General features: G+C 42.9%; 1 protein-coding gene across 5 annotated transcripts in view; it reads left to right on the top strand.

Annotated features, from left to right (window-relative positions):
- Positions 1–18,979, top strand: part of TBC1D31 (TBC1 domain family member 31) — a 69,688-nt gene extending 50,709 nt beyond the window's left edge. For 2 of the 5 annotated variants that reach the window (XM_046023131.1, XM_046023151.1), the window contains 6 exons: positions 2,442–2,534; positions 7,698–7,838; positions 9,579–9,773; positions 11,328–11,466; positions 16,835–16,930; positions 18,626–18,977. In XM_046023131.1, the coding sequence (XP_045879087.1) occupies positions 2,442–2,534; positions 7,698–7,838; positions 9,579–9,773; positions 11,328–11,466; positions 16,835–16,930; positions 18,626–18,759 (798 nt within the window). In that variant the 3' untranslated portion in view covers positions 18,760–18,977. Of the gene's footprint in view, positions 1–2,441; positions 2,535–7,697; positions 7,839–9,578; positions 9,774–11,327; positions 11,467–16,834; positions 16,931–18,625 lie in introns of all 5 variants that reach the window. The other 3 variants (XM_046023141.1, XM_046023163.1, XM_046023156.1) reach the window with 3 other exon arrangements.
- The last annotated feature ends 548 nt before the right edge of the window (positions 18,980–19,527 follow it).

Raw genomic sequence — 19,527 nt, 5'->3', positions numbered from 1 at the left:
TATTTTATAGAGAGAGTGTCAGTGGAGATAGGGGCAGAGGGAGAGAATCGCAAGCGGAACCGCTGCTGAGCTCGGAGACCCACATGGGCCTCAATCCCATGACCCTTGAGATCATGACCTGAGCCAAAAATCACGAGTCAGCCACCTAAACAACTGAGCCACCCAGGGGCCCCTGGTTTTGACTCTTTAAATGGTTGAAAGAACTCCAACAATAATAATTTCATGACATGAATATTATGTGACATTTTTAAAAGCATGAACTTCATATTTCAGCATCCATAAATACAGCTTCATTGGAACGGTCACACCCGTTTGTTGATTAACAGAGTCATTTGCCAACTGATTTTTTATTCAGTGTTAAATTCCCGTGTATGTCTTATCTCCTACTTAGCACTGTCTTCTCCTAAGCCAGCAGCCCCCTGAACGACAGCTTCATCATCTAACTGCTGGGCCTCGTGCCCACTATTAATCTGCCTTTTCTGCGTTCTCTGCTGTATTCTCAGATGTGTATCATCTCAAATAGACTTGGAGAATCAATCGTATCTTTCTTGCTTTCTGAATCCCTGCCTCACCCCATCCTAACGGCGTGTTTATTAGAATTGCATGGAATTTATAGACTAATTTAGGGAGTTTTAAACCTGGTTTTGGTAAAACACTAAGTATTTTTTCAGTCTTTGAAAGTATTTTGAATTCATCTGTATTAGAAACCTGTCATCTCTGCTATAGCCCGAGATAATACTTTTTGTTTTGTTTAAAGCCGGTTAATTTTAAATTGGCTTTTGAAAGCTGTGATTCCTTTTCATGATCCCACTGAGTAAATGAGGCTGATAATTCATTATTCTAGAAAAGCATATGTTCTTCTCCCAGAGTAATACAGGCTTAGAATTCTGACCTCTTTATTCTGAACTCTTTGAGAGAGAAGCATTTTTTTTTTTTTTTTTGGTCAAAGAATCCTGTAAAGTCCTTTCAGTTCGCGTGACCTGGCCTCTGCTTACCCTTCCAGCCTCCCGTCCTTCATCTCCCTATTCTGATAGTCAGCTCCGGCCCACTCAGCTGCCAGAGCTTTTCTCCTCACAGCGCCGGCACCAGCAGGAAGGCTGACACGCACGAGTGAGCGCACATCCATTCGCGGTCAGCGGAGCTGAGCTGGGTTTGCCCTGGCACTAAGCTGTGTACGTGTCTAAAAATCCATAAGCAAAAAAGCTTCTCTCATTGAAAGTCCCGAACAGCATGATGAACAGTACCAAACCTCTCCTGTGCCCACTGGCATTTCTACTACCCTCGTTTCATGGACTTGAGCATCCCCACTTGGAGCTAGCTGCTCTCCCAGTAACCTCCTTAAGTTGCACTGGTTGCCAGTCACTGGTTTATTTACTTCTCAGATGTTTGTCCTTCTTGTACATGCCACTGTGTTTTCATCTTTACTCTTTGTTTCTCCAGAGATAGGTATTCGATCCTGTGATCTTGGATCTTTACAATGTCTGATACTTAACGGATGCAAATAGTATGCAGTCGTTAAATGTGGGCTCAATAAATGAATGGGGCGAGATGGGGTTATAGTTTGTTTTGTTCTATTTCTGAAACACATGTCACTCTTACAAAATGGGGACTCTAGGCAGCCAAGTATTTATTTAAGACCACTCCTAAGATTCTCTGTCTACTTAAAGAGGGCCTTAGTCGAACCCTCTAGTGTATAAGAGTGAGAAGCTTCCAAGTAATCAAAATTTGGAGAGCGGTGAACTTTAAATTAGCTGAGTCCAAGCAGAGCACATTGAACTTGGAGTTACTAGTTGCCAAACTGAATTTATTAAAGTATAGTCATTTAGGGGCACCTGGGTGACTCGATTGGCTGGGCGACAGATTCTTGATTTTGGCTGGGTCATGATCTCGGGATCCTGAGATCGAGCCCCATGTCATGCTCTGTGCTCAGTGGGGAATCTGCTTGAGATTCTCTCTCTCCCTCTGCCCTTCCCCCTTGCTCGCTCGCTCTCCCTCTAAGAAAATAAATAAATCTTTAAAAAGAATTTTCTTTAAATATAGTCATTTAATCAAAAAGAACATTAAATAATATATTTAATAAGATTAAACATTCTATATTTTTAACCACCACAAATTTAAATTGCTCAAGTTTTTCTAACTCATAATATTGGCTGATACAGTGTGGTAAGAACTGCCATCTGTTCTCGCAGCCTGGGTAGATGAGCGTATGGTAATTGTACTTTCCTTTTTAGAAAATTAAGCTTTAACTTTAACTCAGACTTTATTCCCAGATTCTACAGTGAATGTTAATATGCCATCAATTACTCTGGTATCAAAAACCCAATACTTTTTATTTTAAATACTCCAAGTGGGTTGTTTAGATTACAAGATTATTAAATCTGTTGAAGAGAAATTATCTTGTATATTGTTTCTAGTGTTCACACTTTGTTGTTTGGCCGTAGGTACACATGAGAGATCGAGAAATTGCTACTACAGCGAAAGACCTGGAAATGAGACATCTGGAACTCGAATCACAAAAAAGACTTTATGAGAAGGTATAAAATCACCTGTTTGCGCCATGAGAGAAGCAGGGCTTATACAAACTCTTTTTAGATTGTATTTATTCATGACTTTTAATGTTCATCTCTTCTGGTTTTTGTGGGTTTTTTTAAAGATTTTATTTATTTGACAGATCACAAGTAGGTAGAGAAGCAGGCAGAGAGAGAGGGGAAGCAGATGCCCCGCTGAGAGAGAGTCTGATGCAGGGCTCGATCCCAGGACCCTGAGATCACGACCTAAGCTGAAGGCAGAGGCTTAACCCGCTGAGCCACCCCACCTCCCCTAGTTTTTCTTTTAAGCAGAATATAGTGTCATCCAGGATTGTAAAGTAGCCAAAATGTCTGAACGTACAGTTTGTTGTAATTCTTTAATTCATGTTTCTCTTAGCGACTTAGTCAAATGTCTGAGGTACCAGATGTAAGCCCCAGATTTTGCTTCACGATTTTCTACCAAGTTACTAAGTTTTCCTGTATCCATGTGAATTACAAAATTAGCCCAGTACTTGATAAGGATCTTCGTAAGTAAGGTAAATCAGATAAGAGCTGTAAAGGACTTTAAATTTGAATCTGCTGGAAATAAATTATCAAGGACCTACTTAGAATATATAATTTAGCTTCCACGATGCTGGAAAAAAGGAATTTTGTTAATATAAATATTTATTATGTGGGGAAAAAGCATTTTGTTCTTCATTTATTTAACATTGAAACCATATGTTTTCACTTCCTTCAGCCCTCTTTTAAAGTGAGACTTCGAAATTAGTGATAACTGCAAATATGTAATAGGTAACATATGATTGTTACTTACATTAAATAAGATTTAAAACCTATGGCAGGGGCGCCTGGGTGGCTCAGTGGTTAAAATCTCTGTCTTTGGCTCAGGTCATGATCTCAGGGTCCTGGGATCGAGCCCCGCATCGGGCTCTCTGCTCAGCGGGGAGCCTGCTTCCTCCTCTCTCTGCCTGCTCCTCTGCCTACTTGTGATCTCTGTCTGTCAAATAAATAAAAATAAAATCTTTAAAATAAATAAATAAAATAAAACCTATGGCACCCATTCATATCTGCAACACTTTTTAAGTTCCACACTGAACTACTTCTAGAACTGAGCAGGGATTTACACCGCGGCTCAGTCTCCTGTGATTTTGAATTAGATTCAATTCATTTGGACCAAACCTAAGATTACTTTTTACTGTCTTTTCTTTGGCGGAGGTAGGTGGGGCACCAACGGGTCATGGTGTCAGAATCAACAGAAAATTTGCAAGAAAAATACTAAGAATTTTCAAATAGGTTTCTCTCAGATTCTCAGGTATTAGCATGTTGCTAAATTGGCATTAGCCTCTCTGTCTCTGTGTGTGCCTGGACACATGTAGATACATTTTTTTTTCTCTGAACTTTTTAAGAGAAAGTTGCAAACCTGATGCCCGTTTCCCCCTAAATGCTTCAGCGTATATTTCCTAAAACCAAGGAATCCTTATCACATGACCACAGAACAATGATCAGAATCATGAAATGAGCATATTATTGTTATCCATTGTATAAGCCTTATTCAGATGTTATCAGTTGTGATAAAACTGTCCTTTAGAGCAAAAGAAAATCTCAGATAATCCATTTTCTCAGTTGTCCTGTCTCTTTAGTCTCCTTTATGTGGGCACCACTCCCGAGTCTGTCTCTGTATTATATAACATTGATATTTTTGGAGAATCCAGCCAGGTTTTGTAGTGTCCCTCAGTTAGCATTTGTCTGTTGTTTCCTCACGGTGAGCTTCAGCTTACGTGCTTTGGGCAGGAATGCACCAGAAGCAATGCCGAGTTTCCTTCCGTGGCTCGTTATCATTTTTGCCCTCTTCTGAGGAAAGTATTTATTAAGCAAACAGGTTAGAGAAGACCAAGCCTGCTCAACAAAACTAACTTATAAAATCCTGAACACTATCGGGCCTGTTAAATTCAGATGTGCAGCTCCTTCCTCTTCCCTCAGTTTTCGTGATTAATACTTTATCTGCCAAACTTAGCCCTTAACATCAGTTTGATTCACTGCATCTATTTGTGAACAAATCATATCCCAGAAAACAGACAATATTGTGGTGACCTCTATTGGAAATATATGCCCAATATTCCATATATATCTAATTCGAATAAAATTTTTTTTAACAAAAGAATAAAATGAAGCACAAAGAAGCTCATACTGACCTCTGATCCAGATTCCATCCCCTTCGTCTCCTGGAACCCTGGTTCCTCAAGTCCAGTTTTGGCCTCTGTCTCCGTCTCTCTCTCAGGCACATGTACCTTCTCCTTGGCCTAGGACCACCCTTGCCGAGACTGTGACGATTAAAGGAGTTAATGTCTATATGTCAGTGACAGGAGGCCCCAAGACTACCCTCTGGTTCAGTGATTTGCTAGAAGGACTCACAGAACTCAGGGAAAGCTGTTACACTCGTGGTTGTGGTTTATTACATCGAAGGGATACAGAATAAACTCAGGGAAGGTAGGGGGTACCCGGCTGTCTCAGTCAGTGGAGCTCGTGACTCTTGATCTCGGGGTCATGAGTTTGAGCCCCGTGAGGGGTGTAGAGATTACTTAAACAGCAACAACAGAACACCTCGGCAAAGGTAAAAGGCACATAGGGCAGAGTCCAGGAGAGACCAGCACAAGCTTCCCCTTGTCCTCTCCCAGTGGAGTCAAACAGCGCCTGATTTTGCCAGGAGAGGTGTACGACAGCGCATGGAGAGTTTTGCCACCAGGCACGCTCAATCGAGTCTCAGCATCCAGGGTTTTACGGGGCGTCAGTCCCGCAGTCATGCAGGGTGCACGGTAGTTACTTGCTCTTAGAGGTCAGGCTGATACGGTGTGTCCTGCGGCTCCTACCAGAAGTCACGTGATTAGCACGAACTACCTGGCAGAGCCCAAGGGCCCAGGCCTACAGAGACACTTATCAGGCAGGGGATTCGAGCTGGTCAAGGGCTAATCTTTTCGTTGGAATGTGCACCTCTTTATGGAGTAGCTACAATTCTGTATTCTGCTTTTCTTTTTTACTTAATCAAATCCTTTTTTGTAAATGATTACATATCTTGGTAGTTGTCATTTATAATCGATATTGATGAACTGTAACTTATTTAAACGTTTTTTTCTATTGTCGGATGCTCAAGCGGTTTACAATTTATGGCAATAAGCTTCTTCATACATATATCTTCTCTGCATATAATTGGAAAACATTTTTATTTTTCATTATGAAGGTAATTATGTTACCAGTAGATAATTAGAAAAGTAGAAATAAATCCCTACATTGAGAAGTAACTACTAATATCATTAATAAAGATAAGTGAGATTATTTAGTACACACAATTGATATTTTGCTTTTTTAACTTAGATTTTCATGAATACTGTTTGCTCTCCTTCTCTTCAACCACTGTACTCATTAGCACTCCCATCCCCAGTCCCCTGACCCTGGGAACCACTTATATACTGTCTTGATGGATTTGCCTATTCTGATATTTCGTTTAAATGAAATCATACAATGTATAGTCTTTTTGTGCCTGGCGTCTTTCACATAGCATCATGTGTTCAAGGTTTATCCCCGTAGTGGTATGAGTGAGTACTTCCTTCCTTTTTGTGGCTGAGTAATATTCCGGCGTAAGGATAAGACCACATTTTGTTTATCCAAATATCAATTGGTAGATATTTGGGGTGTTTCCACTTTTTGGCTCTGATGAGTTGTACTGCTGGGAACATTCATGTACAACTTTTTGTTTGAACATATATTTTCAGTTTTCTTAGATTTGTACCTAGGAGCGTAGCGTTCTAATTTAACCACATCCTTGTGAACAATCGTTATCATCTGTCCTTTTGATTATCGCCGTTGCGACTGAGCGTGAAGTGGTATCTTGTGGTTTTGATTTGCTTTTTTTCTAATGGTTAATGGTGCTAGACCACTTGGTGATGCTTTCATATGTTTATTGGCCATTCTTTTTCTTCTTTGGAGAACACGTGGTTGATGTCTACTCAGAGTACGTAGAGCCATACTTTTGGTTTTTAATATCTCGTGTAATTTTTTGTTGAAAACAAGATATTTAAATAGTGAAGTGTGGCAGTTCTGAAAATCAGATTCTCCCCCCTTCCTCAGGGTTTTCTTGTCTCTTAGTGGCTTGTCTGAATTAATTCTGTAAAGATTAATTTATGGAACGAAATTAAAGTTGTGACCAGACAGAGATTTCCATACTTGCCTTGAACCAGTAAGCTTCTAGTCTTGGCCAGTGGGCCCTGTGTGCATTACATTGGGGCGTGCCTTCAGCACTTAGCGCCGTAGTTTACAGCTCTGTCTTACACTTCGCCTCCTGACCACGCAGTACCTCAGTTCACCAGACGGGACAGCTCAGGACCTTCTCGGATCTGAGCATTCACATAGCCCTTGCTAAGTGCACAGCCTTACACACGCACATAGAATCTATCAGAATCTATCAGGGATCTATCAGAGCTTTTCAAAGTCCCCTGAAGACATCCAGTTCTCCAACTTTTCCTATAAAGCCTTTTGATTAACTTGTGGTTTGCACTGTGGTCCACTGCCTCAGGCAGCCAAGATACTCAGCAGTTTGCTCTGATGTTTTTCAGCAAATGCCCCCAGGGAAAAGGCTATTCGAAGGAGTGAGTTCTGAGGATAAATAAAGACAGCCTTGGGAATGGGTTCTTCCAGAACCACCACATAGGTCAAATGGTGACAGTCATCTGGCAATGGGAGTTTTCTCCTTTTCCGGCTCCATTTTCCCCCTCCCATTGGCTGCCAGGCTCCTGGTTTTCAAGCCTGATGAAGAGTTTAGGGGTGGGGTGGAACTCGGGATAGTGCAAGTTAAAAATGCCCGAAGGGTTACTCTTCTTAGCAAGATTCAGCCGTTTTTATGAGTAAATGCTCCCCACATTGCTACAAGCCTTTGGTGAATTTCCAGAGTTCGGAAAAAGTTGGTCATGCCATGTTCTCAATGCTTTTTTGGATGAGAGAATTTTCGGGAGTTCTTTCTTGTGTTTTCAGTGACGTCACTGCTGTTTATTTTTTACTTTGAAAATCAGATGACAGTTTTTTATTTCTGTGCTAGTATTCTAGGGGGAAAAAGTGCCATTTTGTGTTCTAGCATTATATAGATTTGTGATTTTTTTTTACAATTGATTTTTTTAACAGAATCTTACTAGCAATCAGGAAGCTGTTGCAAAAGAAATGAGAGAAGGTGCAGATGCCTTTAGACGAAAAGTGGATCTTGAAGAACACATGTTTCATAAACTGATAGAAACTGATCAAACTCAGAACCAAAAAACTCAGAAGGTAAAAATATGGGAAATTTAGTATATAGAGAGAGGGGGACATTTCCACCTGTCATCCTTTTATGAAGCATTTCTTTTCCCCTGCCCTGCCCCTCTGCTTCTGTCATCCTTTTAAAAGAAGAAATTCAAGATTAAACTTGGAAGCTGCATTAATCGATTTCTTTGCTTCGGTGATCACGGTTCCTAGAATCTCACAGTAGTTTTAGAGGTTACTCACATCACATGCGTTTTGTTTTGTTTTTTTTTTTAATTTATTTGACAGAAATCACAACTAGGCCGAGAGGCAGGCAGAGAGAGAGGAGGAAGCAGGCTCCCTGCAGAGCAGAGAGCCTGATGTGGGGCTCGATCCCAGGACCCTGAGATCATGACCTGAGCCGAAGGCAGAGGCTTAACCCACTGAGCCACCCAGGAGCCCCAGCACATGCGTCTTTTATACTCTCTGAGAATTTAAAGACTTAGGCGAAAATACAAGGGAAATAGTAACTTTAGAGATACTGACCTACTGTGTTATGTCTCAGAAATTGTCCCCGAGCAGATTAGTTGCAAAACATCAGGTCTTCGCCGGGTATATAAACCAGCTTTTCCAAAGTATATTCTGTAGAATATTAATAACTACTACTCAGTAAAATGCGGAGTGGCAAGTAAGTGTTGGAAGTGCTATTTAAAGTTGGGTTTTTTCCCTGCCACATTTTAGGATATGGTACATTGTGACTCTTTAAGAAAATTTCGCAAACTTACTTTCTAGAGTATCTGCAGAGCACCCTTTCAGAAACGCTGGCTTAAGTGAATTGAAACAGAACAGGGGAACTTCAGGAAAGAACTTGCTCTGTTACTAGTTAGCAAAATGCTAAATGGGTCTGCGGCCAGGCCTGGCCCTGGTCCAAAAGCCAGCAGCAGTGTAAGATCTCCCTCCCTCTGTTCAACAACAGCCTCTGAGGGGTGCCCCGGAATAGCCTACCATTTATTTTTCCGTGAAGGCTTTTGTCCAGTCTGTAAGAACGAGCTCTTCTGACTCCTTTTCAAAAGGTTGAAAGATGGAGATTGTTTAATCTCACTCATTGCTTAGCCTCGAAATTCTCAACCTTGACTATGTATGCCTTAGAACCACCTTTGTGAAAGTTCCAATATCCTTGGGGCGCCTGGGTGGCTCGGTGGGTTAAGCATCTGCCTTTGGCTGAGGTTACGATTCCAGGGTTCTGGGATCGAGCCCCGCATCGGGCTCCCTGCTCAGTGGGGAGCCTGCTTCTCCCCTCCCTCTGCCTACTTCTCCCCCTACTTGTTCTCCCTCTCTCTGTGTCAAATAAATAAATCTCCAAAAAAAAAGAAAAAAGTTCCAATATCCTGCCACCCCAGGGATTGATAAATTCATTTGTGTTGGGTCCTGGACACCAGTTTGTTTTAAACACTGTGAGGTGAATCTAATGTGTAACCAAGGTTACAAACAGCTACCCTAGGGGCGCTTGGGTGGCTCAGTCAGATAAACGTCAACTCTTGGTTTCTGCTCAGGTCCTGATCTCTTGGTCATTAGATCAAGCTCTGACCTAGGCTCCGTGCTCCGCTCCGAGTCTGCTTAAGATTCTCTCTCCCTCTGCCTCTCTTGCTGCGAGCTTTTTCTCTCTCTCTCCAATAAATAAATCTTAAAAAAAAATAAACCACCCTAGACACGTGGATGCATTGAACAGATATACTGTATTTTATATATAGTCTGACCTTGTTTCTGAAATTTGCAAATATTTCTTAGTTAATTGAAGAAAACTTGGCAGAAGCTGAACAAGCGTGTCTGAACGCCGACTGGCGAGTTGAGGCTTTACGTAAACAAAGATGTGACGATCTGCAGCGCCACGAGTGTTACCGGGAAGTGGCCAGACTCCTCCGGGAAAACAGAAGGACCGAAACAGAAGTATTAGATGCGATGATGGGGGAGGAAGCTAGAAAGGTAAGAATAGTGTCACACATATTTTTGTTACTCCTCATTTAAATTTTGAAAGTTTAGGGGCACCTGTGTGGCCCAGTGGGTTAAAGCCTCTGCCTTTGGCTCAGGTCGTGATCTCAGGGTTCTGGGATCGAGCCCCGCATTGGGCTCTCTGCTCGGCGGGGAGCCTGCTTCCTCCCCTCTCTCTCTCTCTCTCTCTGCCTGCCTCTCTGCCTACTTGTGATCTCTCTCAGTCAAATAAATAAAATCTTTAAAAAGAATTTTTTTTGAAAGTTTACATAATCAAATGACAAAAATTAGAATTCTTTTCCTAAATAAGAATGAAAGGATTTGAGGAGGCAGCTAAGAGTTTACGTCATGTCACACAGATGTCCCCTCTGACTGATCCCATGAGCGTCTCTGGTGCCCACAGGCTGCAGATCTTATCACGGACACACAGATTTCCCTGAGGACACGGAAGAACTAGGGTGAAATCAGGAACCAGAGATCTGGGCCTAGTTCCTTCCTCTTCCCACTGCTCTGTCGTGATGTCTCTTCCGAAAGCTTTTTATAACGTATTTCCTTCAAGTCACTCTTCTGTTCATTTCCCTGCTCCCCCACCTGAAGGACATGTGGCCCTGTCTGATCACACTTTGAGTCAAGGACAGGGAGCAGTGGGGGCGATGTCCGCTGAGGCTCCCCCGGAAAGTCATGGTGGAGGCCCTCGTCTTCCAGGATTCCTGACATTGGCCCCAAGACTATGCCATGTCAGGGCTGCTGGATGTGGGGTAAAATGGTATATTGGCGAGTGGGCTCAGAATCACCATGAGGGCTTTTCCTGGTACACAGAGATGCTTCTTTATATCTGCTGTCCCGGGTTCTAAAGCTTGACTGCAGTGTGGCCCTGAAATCACTCCGACTCTCTCTCCTCCTCAATAACAGGAAAGGACTGGATTTCTGTGGTCCTTCCTGGCCCTAACAGTTCTTTAAAGTGTGGTATCTCATGCATTAGCATTTTTATAACATAAAAATTACATGTGTAATGCAAGAGTTGTAGCATAGAACACTGACGAACTTTAGGAGTCATAGGCTATCTTAGCTGCATTATTTTTGTTACCCTTGGGCTAATTTCAAGATAATCACTTTCTCACTTTAGGAAAAAGAAAGTTGGGGTTCATAGAAATTCCTTGACGTCCCTGCAGTTGGCATGTGTGCTGGAGCTGGGCAGATTTTATTAAGGGATAGGTTCAAGTTAAATAAGACAGTCGTCATGTATTTTAAAAACAAGCTTAATCCCGCAAGATCTGACATTTGAAAGGACTTGTTATTTCAAAGACAGTGGGCTCCTGTCTGTGTGCCGTGTGGTCCGCTGACGTCCTGGTGGCACGTGAGAAATGCCTCTGCCCTCGAGGTCCACGGCAGGCACCCAGATTACCCTAGAACCAGACAGATCCTGCGTGCCGTGGGAATCCCAAAGGAAGTGGGGTAGAGGAGACAGACCGGGCTTATTCCACTGTCGGAACCGCCGTGACCCCAACTTTTAGGTGATTTTTCTTTTCTTTCATTTATTGCATTTAGTGGGAGAAAGCTAAAGAAAAAGACTTTCATTTGAAATCAGAAAAGGAAGCTTCGGCTCTCGCAGATGCATCCAGAAAGTGCTTTCTAGAGAAAGAGACAAATGATGCTTTAGAACATGCTGGACACACGTACAGGAAAGGTGAGTGTCCATTGAGTGCCTTTCTCTCCGCGCGGTCACGGATCCGTCACTCGGTGTGCTCTGCTGTCACGAGTAAGTCCCCGAGGTGTACGTCATTCACATCAGTGCTCAGCTAAAAGGTGACCACTAGTTGCCCTTTCTTTGGTTGCTGGGACTTGTTTTTTTTTTTTTTTTAAGATTTTATTTATTTATTTGTCAGAGAGAGAAAGATCACAAGTAGGCAGAGAGGCAGGCAGAGGCAGAGGGAGAAGCAGGCTCCCCGCCGAGCAAGGAGCCCGATATGGGACTCGATCCCAGGACGGTAGGATCATGACCTGAGCCGAAGGCAGCCGCTCAACCAACTGAGCCACCCAGGCGTGGGACTTGTTTTTTGTTTGTTTGTTTGTTTTCAAAAAACTCCGATCAAAAAAACTCTCAACCACGCTGTGTAGTTCTCTTTTATTCCCTGGTTCCATGGTCCTGGTTAACCTCCTTAATCTATGAGAATATGATTTACTCCCAAAGCGCTTCTAGTTTCTTTTGGCAAAAATGTGTGCTTCGCCAACAGCTGGTCCTCAAAACAGCAGTATAGCCAAGTAGCGCGGGCAGAGTCACTGTAACCATCAGGTTTGGCGCCAGACCCGCAGTGGCATCAACTGTGAAAACCGAAATTACTTAGAATTCTAAAATCAAGTGCAGTTACAATGAACTTTTATTTTACTACATTTTGCATCATTCCAGTCTTTTTTTTTTTAACTGTATATGGATTAACCTTTTTTTTAGTAACAGTCTTACTGATAAATAATTCACATGCCATATGATTTTATGGTATTGTATTGCCATGTGTAAAAATACATGTATATTCACAGGGTTGTGCAGCCATCACTGTAATCAATTCTAGAATGGTTCTAGCGCCCAGAATAAACCCTGTATGCATTTGTAGTCACTCCCCATTTCCCCTCCCCCCACCAGCCCCTGGCCACCTCAGATCAACGTCCTGTCGCTATAGATTTGTCTGTCTAGGAAACGTCGTATAAATGGAATCACACCCTCTGGCCTTTTGTGTCTGACTTCTTTCACTTGGCGAGTCGTTGTGAGGCTCGTCTGGGCATCAGCGTGTCATCCATCTGATGGCCAGTGGTTCACTGCACTGGACATCCCACGCTGAAATTTATCCATTCGTCGTCAGCTGACGAGCGCTGAGGTTGTGTCTACTTCTGGGCTTCTGTGAATAATGTCGCCGTGTGCCTTGCTTCTGTAATTCACACATTTGAAAAGTAGAAATGTAGGTTAGATGCCTCGGCATTGAATTATGCGTACTTCTGAAGCTCGTCATTAGCTCTCGGGCTCAAGATTCGGGTCCTGGACAGCCCCCACCCCCGGGGAAGGAGGGAGAGGAATTTCTCTCTTTGCACAAAGCAAATATTTCCCAGTGGCTCACAAGAGGCCGTAAGCAGGGGAGCTGCTGCTTGCCCGAGACCCTCTCACACTCACCCCTCCTCTAGACAGAAACGATGCTTGAGGCTGTTCGAGAAGCTGTGGCTTTAGAAATAGGAAAAAGGAGGAAACCGCAGCAGAAGTTTCCCCTTCTGTCTTCAGTCATCTTCCTGCGGGACCTTCCCACCGTGCTGCCTGTTCTTTAACTTTCCTAAATTTCACCAGTGAGAGATAATTTGGCTAATAATCATCCATTTTTCAAAAGGCAAACGGCTAAGGATTTGTCACTTAATCAGGGTATATAAGTGAAATCAGTCATTCGCTCTTAATACTGGGAGATAATCAGCTATAATCAGGAAAATGGCATTTTGATTTTTGATTGGAGGCGCTCGCCGTTTGTTTGTGCCTCAGGGCCTAGAATGGAGGCATCAGGAAGGAGGAAACTGGTAGGAGTCTGCCAGGGACAGGTCATTTATTTAAAATTTTTTAAATGGCAGGGGGGCACCTGGGTGGCTCAGTCGGTTAAGCGTCTGACTCTTGATTTCGGCCCAGGTTGTGATCTCGGGGTGCTGGGATCCAGCCCCGTGGTGGGCTCTGTGCTCAGTGGGGAGTCTGCTGGAGATTCTCCATCTCCCTCTGCCCTCCCCGCACTCATGGTCTCCCCAAATGAATCTTTTTAAAAAAAATTAAAATTTCGCTTAGTGTCAAATTTTTATTACCAGTGAGGAGAAAATTCTTATTATTTTCTAGAGAACAGGATCTTCTGGACAGTGTGAATGGCCCTCGCTACCCCTAAAATCCGTGGTCCCTAAACTTAAACTGTAGCTGAATACCCATGTCCTATAAAATGATACTAACGCAGTTTTAATTGGCAAAGGATTTGAATATACAGTTCTCCAAAGAAGATACAAACGGCCACAGTACACACACGAAAAGGTGTTTAACCTCATCAGTCACTAGAGCCATACAAACCAAAACCACATGAGGAAAAAAAAATGTAAAAATACAAAAACAGAATGAGATACTAGCGTGGTTATAATTGAACACAGCGAGTATTGACGAGGGTCCGAGAGAAATGGGGACGGTGCTGCAGGTTGTGCGAAGTGGCAGCCACTTTGGGAAATAGTCCGGCAGGTTCTCAGAAGGTCAAACACGAAGTGGTCGTGTGACCCGGCAGTTGCGTAGCTGGGAGATGGGAAACATGTCTGTACAAAAACCCATACCGAAAAGTCGCAGCATCGCTACCGTAATAGCCGGGAAGTGTAAACAGCCTGGAGAGCCATCAGACGAGGAATGGATCGACACAGATCCACACGGTGAAAACTTAGTTGGCAATCAAAAGGAATTAAGTACTTATTTATGCTGGAAAATGGAGGAACTTTGAAATCTCTGTACTAAATCAAAGGAGCCAGACATCAAAGGACACATGTCCTGTGATGTTACTCGTATGGAATGTGTAGAACGGGCAGATCCGTAGACACAAAAAGTAGGTTAGCAGTCTCACAGGGTTGGGAGGGTGACTACTGATGGCGAGTTTGGGGTGACGGAAATGTTCTAGAGTTAGTGGTGATGGTTGTGCAACTCTGAACACACTAAGAACACTGAACAGTACACTTTCAGGAGAGAATTTTATGGCACGTGGGTTCTATCCCAATGAAACTGTTACTTTAAAAGAAGACATGAGTACATGGCTGTTACCAGGTGGGGACCAGGTTTTTAATTACTGGGTCTTTAAAAAAAAAAAAAGGTGGGGGGGTGGACAGGCTCGGAGCAACGGGGAGCACACTTCAGAGGGAGGATTTCGCGGTGTGGTGTGGGATCCCAGACTAGGTGGCAGGAGCCCTGAGTCCTGGTGCCAGCCTTATGGTAAGTGAACACAGGTGTTTAAGTAAACTTGGCCAGAGTCAGGGATTTATTCAGAAATGGTGACTGGTCTTCAATTTCCTCATTTGTAAAATGACAACATTCTAGACCAGGTAGTCTTTAATTTTGTTCCAGTGCACCATTTTCTAGCCATTGATAGTTTGTAGGCCTCTCTGAGACTCCTCCCGGAAATACGCACATGCACATAGACACACAGAATTTTCCTTTATGATTGTTGTGGGTTCCCCAACCACAGCCTCCCTGAACTCTGCTCATACAGGACAGAACTTGTTAGATGTAATTAATCAATGGCAGAAAGTTGCCTGCCGTGGGGATTGATAGACCAGCTGGAGAGAGCTCATGTACAGGATACTTAGAGATGTCACTGAGAAGGCAGAGCATAGGGACCTTCAGTGCCAGGCTCAGGAAGTGGGCCACATCCTGTCTGCCAACCTGGCTACCCAGCAGAATGACCTGGAAACTCTACTGTTGGGCTCCCCTCCTGGGTAAAGAACTCAGTGCCTGGGATTAGAAGGAAAGAATTATAGTTTGTACCTTTTGTTCCTTTTTAAAATCGTACTCTTAATACAAATTCAGCAAATAAAAACTGATTTAAACTAATAAGAATCACCTTTGGGGCTTTAAAATACATTACATTAATAAGAATAAGTTGCAGTACAAAAAGTACAGGAAAGAAACTTTGAGTTTTTGCTTTATTCTTAATGTGTTCAAATGTGTTACTATTAGCATTTATTATTTTTTTGTAAATTGCAGATTTTTTTTTAAAAATCCTTTTAAGGACCTCACCAACAGTGAATTAATTTGGCAGATCTAGGATAGAAACTAGGAAGCTGGATTTTTCTTTTAAAATTTTTCTGCTCAGCCAGTATTTGAAACATGGCTTTTGGCAGAGGGAACCATTCCGTGCTGGAACATTAGTGATGTTCACACCATGGCCCTTCGGGAAGAGGACGTAAACAGCCAGGGGCAGGATGGCTTTCGGGGGACAGATGAGAGACAGGGGACAGTGAGGTCTCAGATGTGGAAAGATCTGGAGAACCAGTATCAGCTGTGTGTTTAGTGAATGCCGGTTATCCAGCTTCTGCCGGAATGTTCGGGGCTGGCGAGCTCACTACCTGATTCCATTTCCGCCAGTATTTTATTTACACGCTCTGTTTCGTAACGTAAAATGGAATATGCCTTTTTTTTTTTTTTCCAACTCCCTCGTTAGAAACAGTTCTTTGGAGCAAACGCAGATTACATGTACACCCTCTGCCCCGTGACAGCCCTTCAGATGTTTGACGATGACTCTCACATCCCATTTCCTCACACCGGTTCGAATTAGTCATTCGGTAATCAGCCGCAAACAGTCTTAATGACTCGTTGAGCTAAAACTGTGAGTTAAAACCATTAGCTGCAGCCCTTGAGACCAGGTAAAAGGCATCTTAGTAAGTCAGTGTAACTCAGACAGTCTGGGCCTGACTCCTGGAGGCTTGGACCCTGTGATGGGAGTAGAAAGGGACAGTCATGACTCTAGTTGGGCTAAAAAATTTTAATAAAAGGGTCTGGGTGTCTTCATTGAAAAGCCACAGGAGTTGGGGAATGGTGAAAACATAGCCGAGGGGCCAGTAAAACTTCTGAGATGAGAGTGATCAAGGAACAGGGGGAGGCCCCCTGCTGTGCTCGCTGTTCTGGAAGTTTTCAGGGGCAGCCTGCCTCTCACTGGTTCTCCCCTGCTCTGTTGGCGCCATGAGGCCCCACCTGGCGGTAGCTACCAGGGGTGAGCCCTGGGGAGTTCTCATAATCTTGTCCAAGAAACATTTGGGATCTCTATCCTAACATCTCTGGTTTTGAGTGGTTTGTTTGTTGGCTCTTTGTTTTAGCTAAAGGTGTTTTGAAAATATGTCACCGAAACTTCAGCTCTTAACTGCCCTTCCCCTGCCCTTAGAATGGGGACAGCGCTCTTCTCAGAATAGAAGTTGGGGACTTTTCGTCCTTGGCAGTTGTCATTTCCTGGGGACCATTTGGAATTCAGAAAGGCTCTCCACTCACTCCCAAACCCCTTCTGTATCTCCTCCCGTTGCAACAGCAGCGTCCAGGGACCAAAATGGACAGGTTGCCTCCAGCTGTCTGCCTCGAACCTCACAGCTAAATGACATTTTGGAAATGGATTCTTCAACATGCAGTGAGTTGATAAGCAAGCACTATTTCTTCTCTCATTTACAATTTCGCCTTCATTTAAGCAAGACTGTGGCTTGAATCGTGTTTGCGCCGTTCTGATGCCATTTCCCCAGGGCGTGGGTGATGGAAATCCTGAAACGGAGACAGCAGGGTTCTCGGCTCTTCCAGCTGGGGAAAAAAACTGGCTCAGACCGAAACCAAGTAGAGAAGATTTGCCAGCTGGATGGCACTGATGCGATTTCCTCTCTCTAATACTAGTCGTAGGTGCCTACGCAAGTCTGCCACTAGCTGAAGTAATGATACTCACAACTAGGTTTTGCACCCTTGTGGAAAGAAAATCAGCATTAGTTTTCAAAGCTGTTGTGTATTTGAATTTTCTGAATGTTCTTCTGGACTGGGCTCTTTCCAGGAGCCACTGAAGACAGGGGTTTGCTGGCGGTGATGGACTGCTGGGGCCACTCGCGGGGGACCCGCCCAAGACAAACAGCTTCATGCTGATTGGCTGACATTTGATCCCTCCCCTTGCTTCCCTGCAAGTTTTTATGTTTGCAAGGGACCAGGTGGAAACCGGATACTGAAATACAGTCCCAGCTTTAGCCCATAAAGGAGCTGACGGATTTCCCAATAAAGTATTTGATTCTTTTTAAAGTGGGGGAGGGGACAAGGAACATTTTCAACAAAACTATCATATAGAAGAAACAGAATTTAACGAGATCTTTTGAGTTCCTTTAGAAGAACAGAGTCTTATACAGTGTCCTCTGAAGACATAGCTTTATAAGAAATATACCTAGTAACAAGTCGTGAGATTGCAGTGTTGTAAATTTTTGCTGACTCATGCTCTATATGTCTCTATAGATTCTGTGTCAGAATAGGAATGAAACCAAAAGTCATGCATAAGTTGAATGAAAGTACACGGGACTTTGAGCTGTTCTTTATTCTGACTTGTCAGAACTTAAATTTTTAGTTAGATAATTCTAAATTAGAAAGTCAAGATATTTGATAAGCTTAGGTATTGAGCAGCAAAACGAAACACAAAAGTGGGATTCCTGTGGAGGAAAATGCAGTTTTCAGAAATTGGAGCTGTTTGAATATGTAACTAAGTTTGAGAGAATTGTATTTTTAAGGTCCTTTTTTTTTTTCCAGATTCCAGTGTTTACTAGCCCCTCAAACTCAGTATGAAATGGCTGTTGCACTTGGACACATTGTAATATTTTAATTGGACTCTCCTTCTGTTGGCCACTATGAAAACCATTTGATTTATTATTTTTATTTAGTCATTGGGAAAGTCGTCTTGGTGTACTTTTCTAAATATTAATTTTGGCGACTTGGAGTGCTTTTTCTCACTATCTTTAAGTATTCTGGTGAGGAACCTGGGTGTTGCAAAGAACTCTCTCATCCTCTCTTGGACAAGATTTGTTCCTGATTTAAACAATTATCTATATCCCCCAAATTTAAAAACAAGTGCTACATAACCCAAAGCAAGTAAGTTCTCTGATAGCCTTCATTCAATTCGACAAATAAATATTTGGCTTGTAACTGGAACAATGTAGGAAACAAGATGTTGGGCTTTTTTGTTCAAGATGTTTGACTTTTCAAATACTCGTTTCATTATTGGGTTTTGGCAACATATTTACCTTCAAAATAAATGCTGTATCTAACATTGGAAAATTAAACTATTAATTTTACTCTTTTTTTGAAGTTTCTTTAAGTCAAAGAAGAATGCAGTGGGACACCACGGAGCGGGATCTTATGGAGAGAGTAAGAAACCTTCGCCAGAGACTCACCGCCCAGGCCCGCAACAGATGTCAGACACCTCACGTTTTGGCCATGTAGAGGGCTTGAGAGAGTCGGAGAGATACCTGTTTTGCAATCAGTGACACTGATTTTTATTTATTTTATATCCCTGCAGAGGGCAACTTTTTGTATGAAAAAAATGTGTATAAAAATTATGTGTACTATTTCATTCTGATGCTTTTGGCTTGTAAATGGCTTATTGTACTTTTCATAATAAAATTTTTTAAGCTCTTAGGGGTGCCTGGGTGGCTCATTTGGTTAAGCGTCTGCCTTCGGCTCAGGTTGTGATCGTGGAGTCCCAGGATCAAGTCCCTTATATGGACTCCCTGCTCAGTGGGGAGTCTGCTTCTCCCTCTGACAGACTGTCCCCCTTCTCATGCTCTCTCTCTCTCTCTTAAATAAATAAAATCTTTAAGAAAAATTTGTTTGAAGCTATTAAAGCTTGTGTTAGACTCTTTCAGTTTGCAAGGACCCGCATAAACTTCTGACTTGAGTTGATGAGGATTTATTTTAAAGGTAAGTGGAGAAACAAAGACAGGAAATCATCTCATCAACTGTGCAGCCAGAAGTGAGAGAGAAGTCAGCAGGACATCTAGAGCCCCACTGTGTGCCGGAGCCCCTCTGTCCCCCAGCAGCCGGGTCTCCTCTTCCCCAGTGAGCTCACCCTGTTCAGAACATTGCCGTCTCTGTCTCTGCTTCCCCACACAGTCCCGGCTCCACAGCAGGGCTACTCACAACTTCATCATTTGGGGTAATTATTTCCAGAACTTTCCCTGATTCCATTTCTAAAAGGAGAGTAGAAATAGC

Source organism: Meles meles, chromosome 1 (assembly GCF_922984935.1).
Source record: "Meles meles chromosome 1, mMelMel3.1 paternal haplotype, whole genome shotgun sequence".
Classification (NCBI taxonomy): domain Eukaryota; kingdom Metazoa; phylum Chordata; class Mammalia; order Carnivora; family Mustelidae; genus Meles; species Meles meles.
This window is presented reverse-complemented; position numbering and strand designations above follow the sequence as displayed.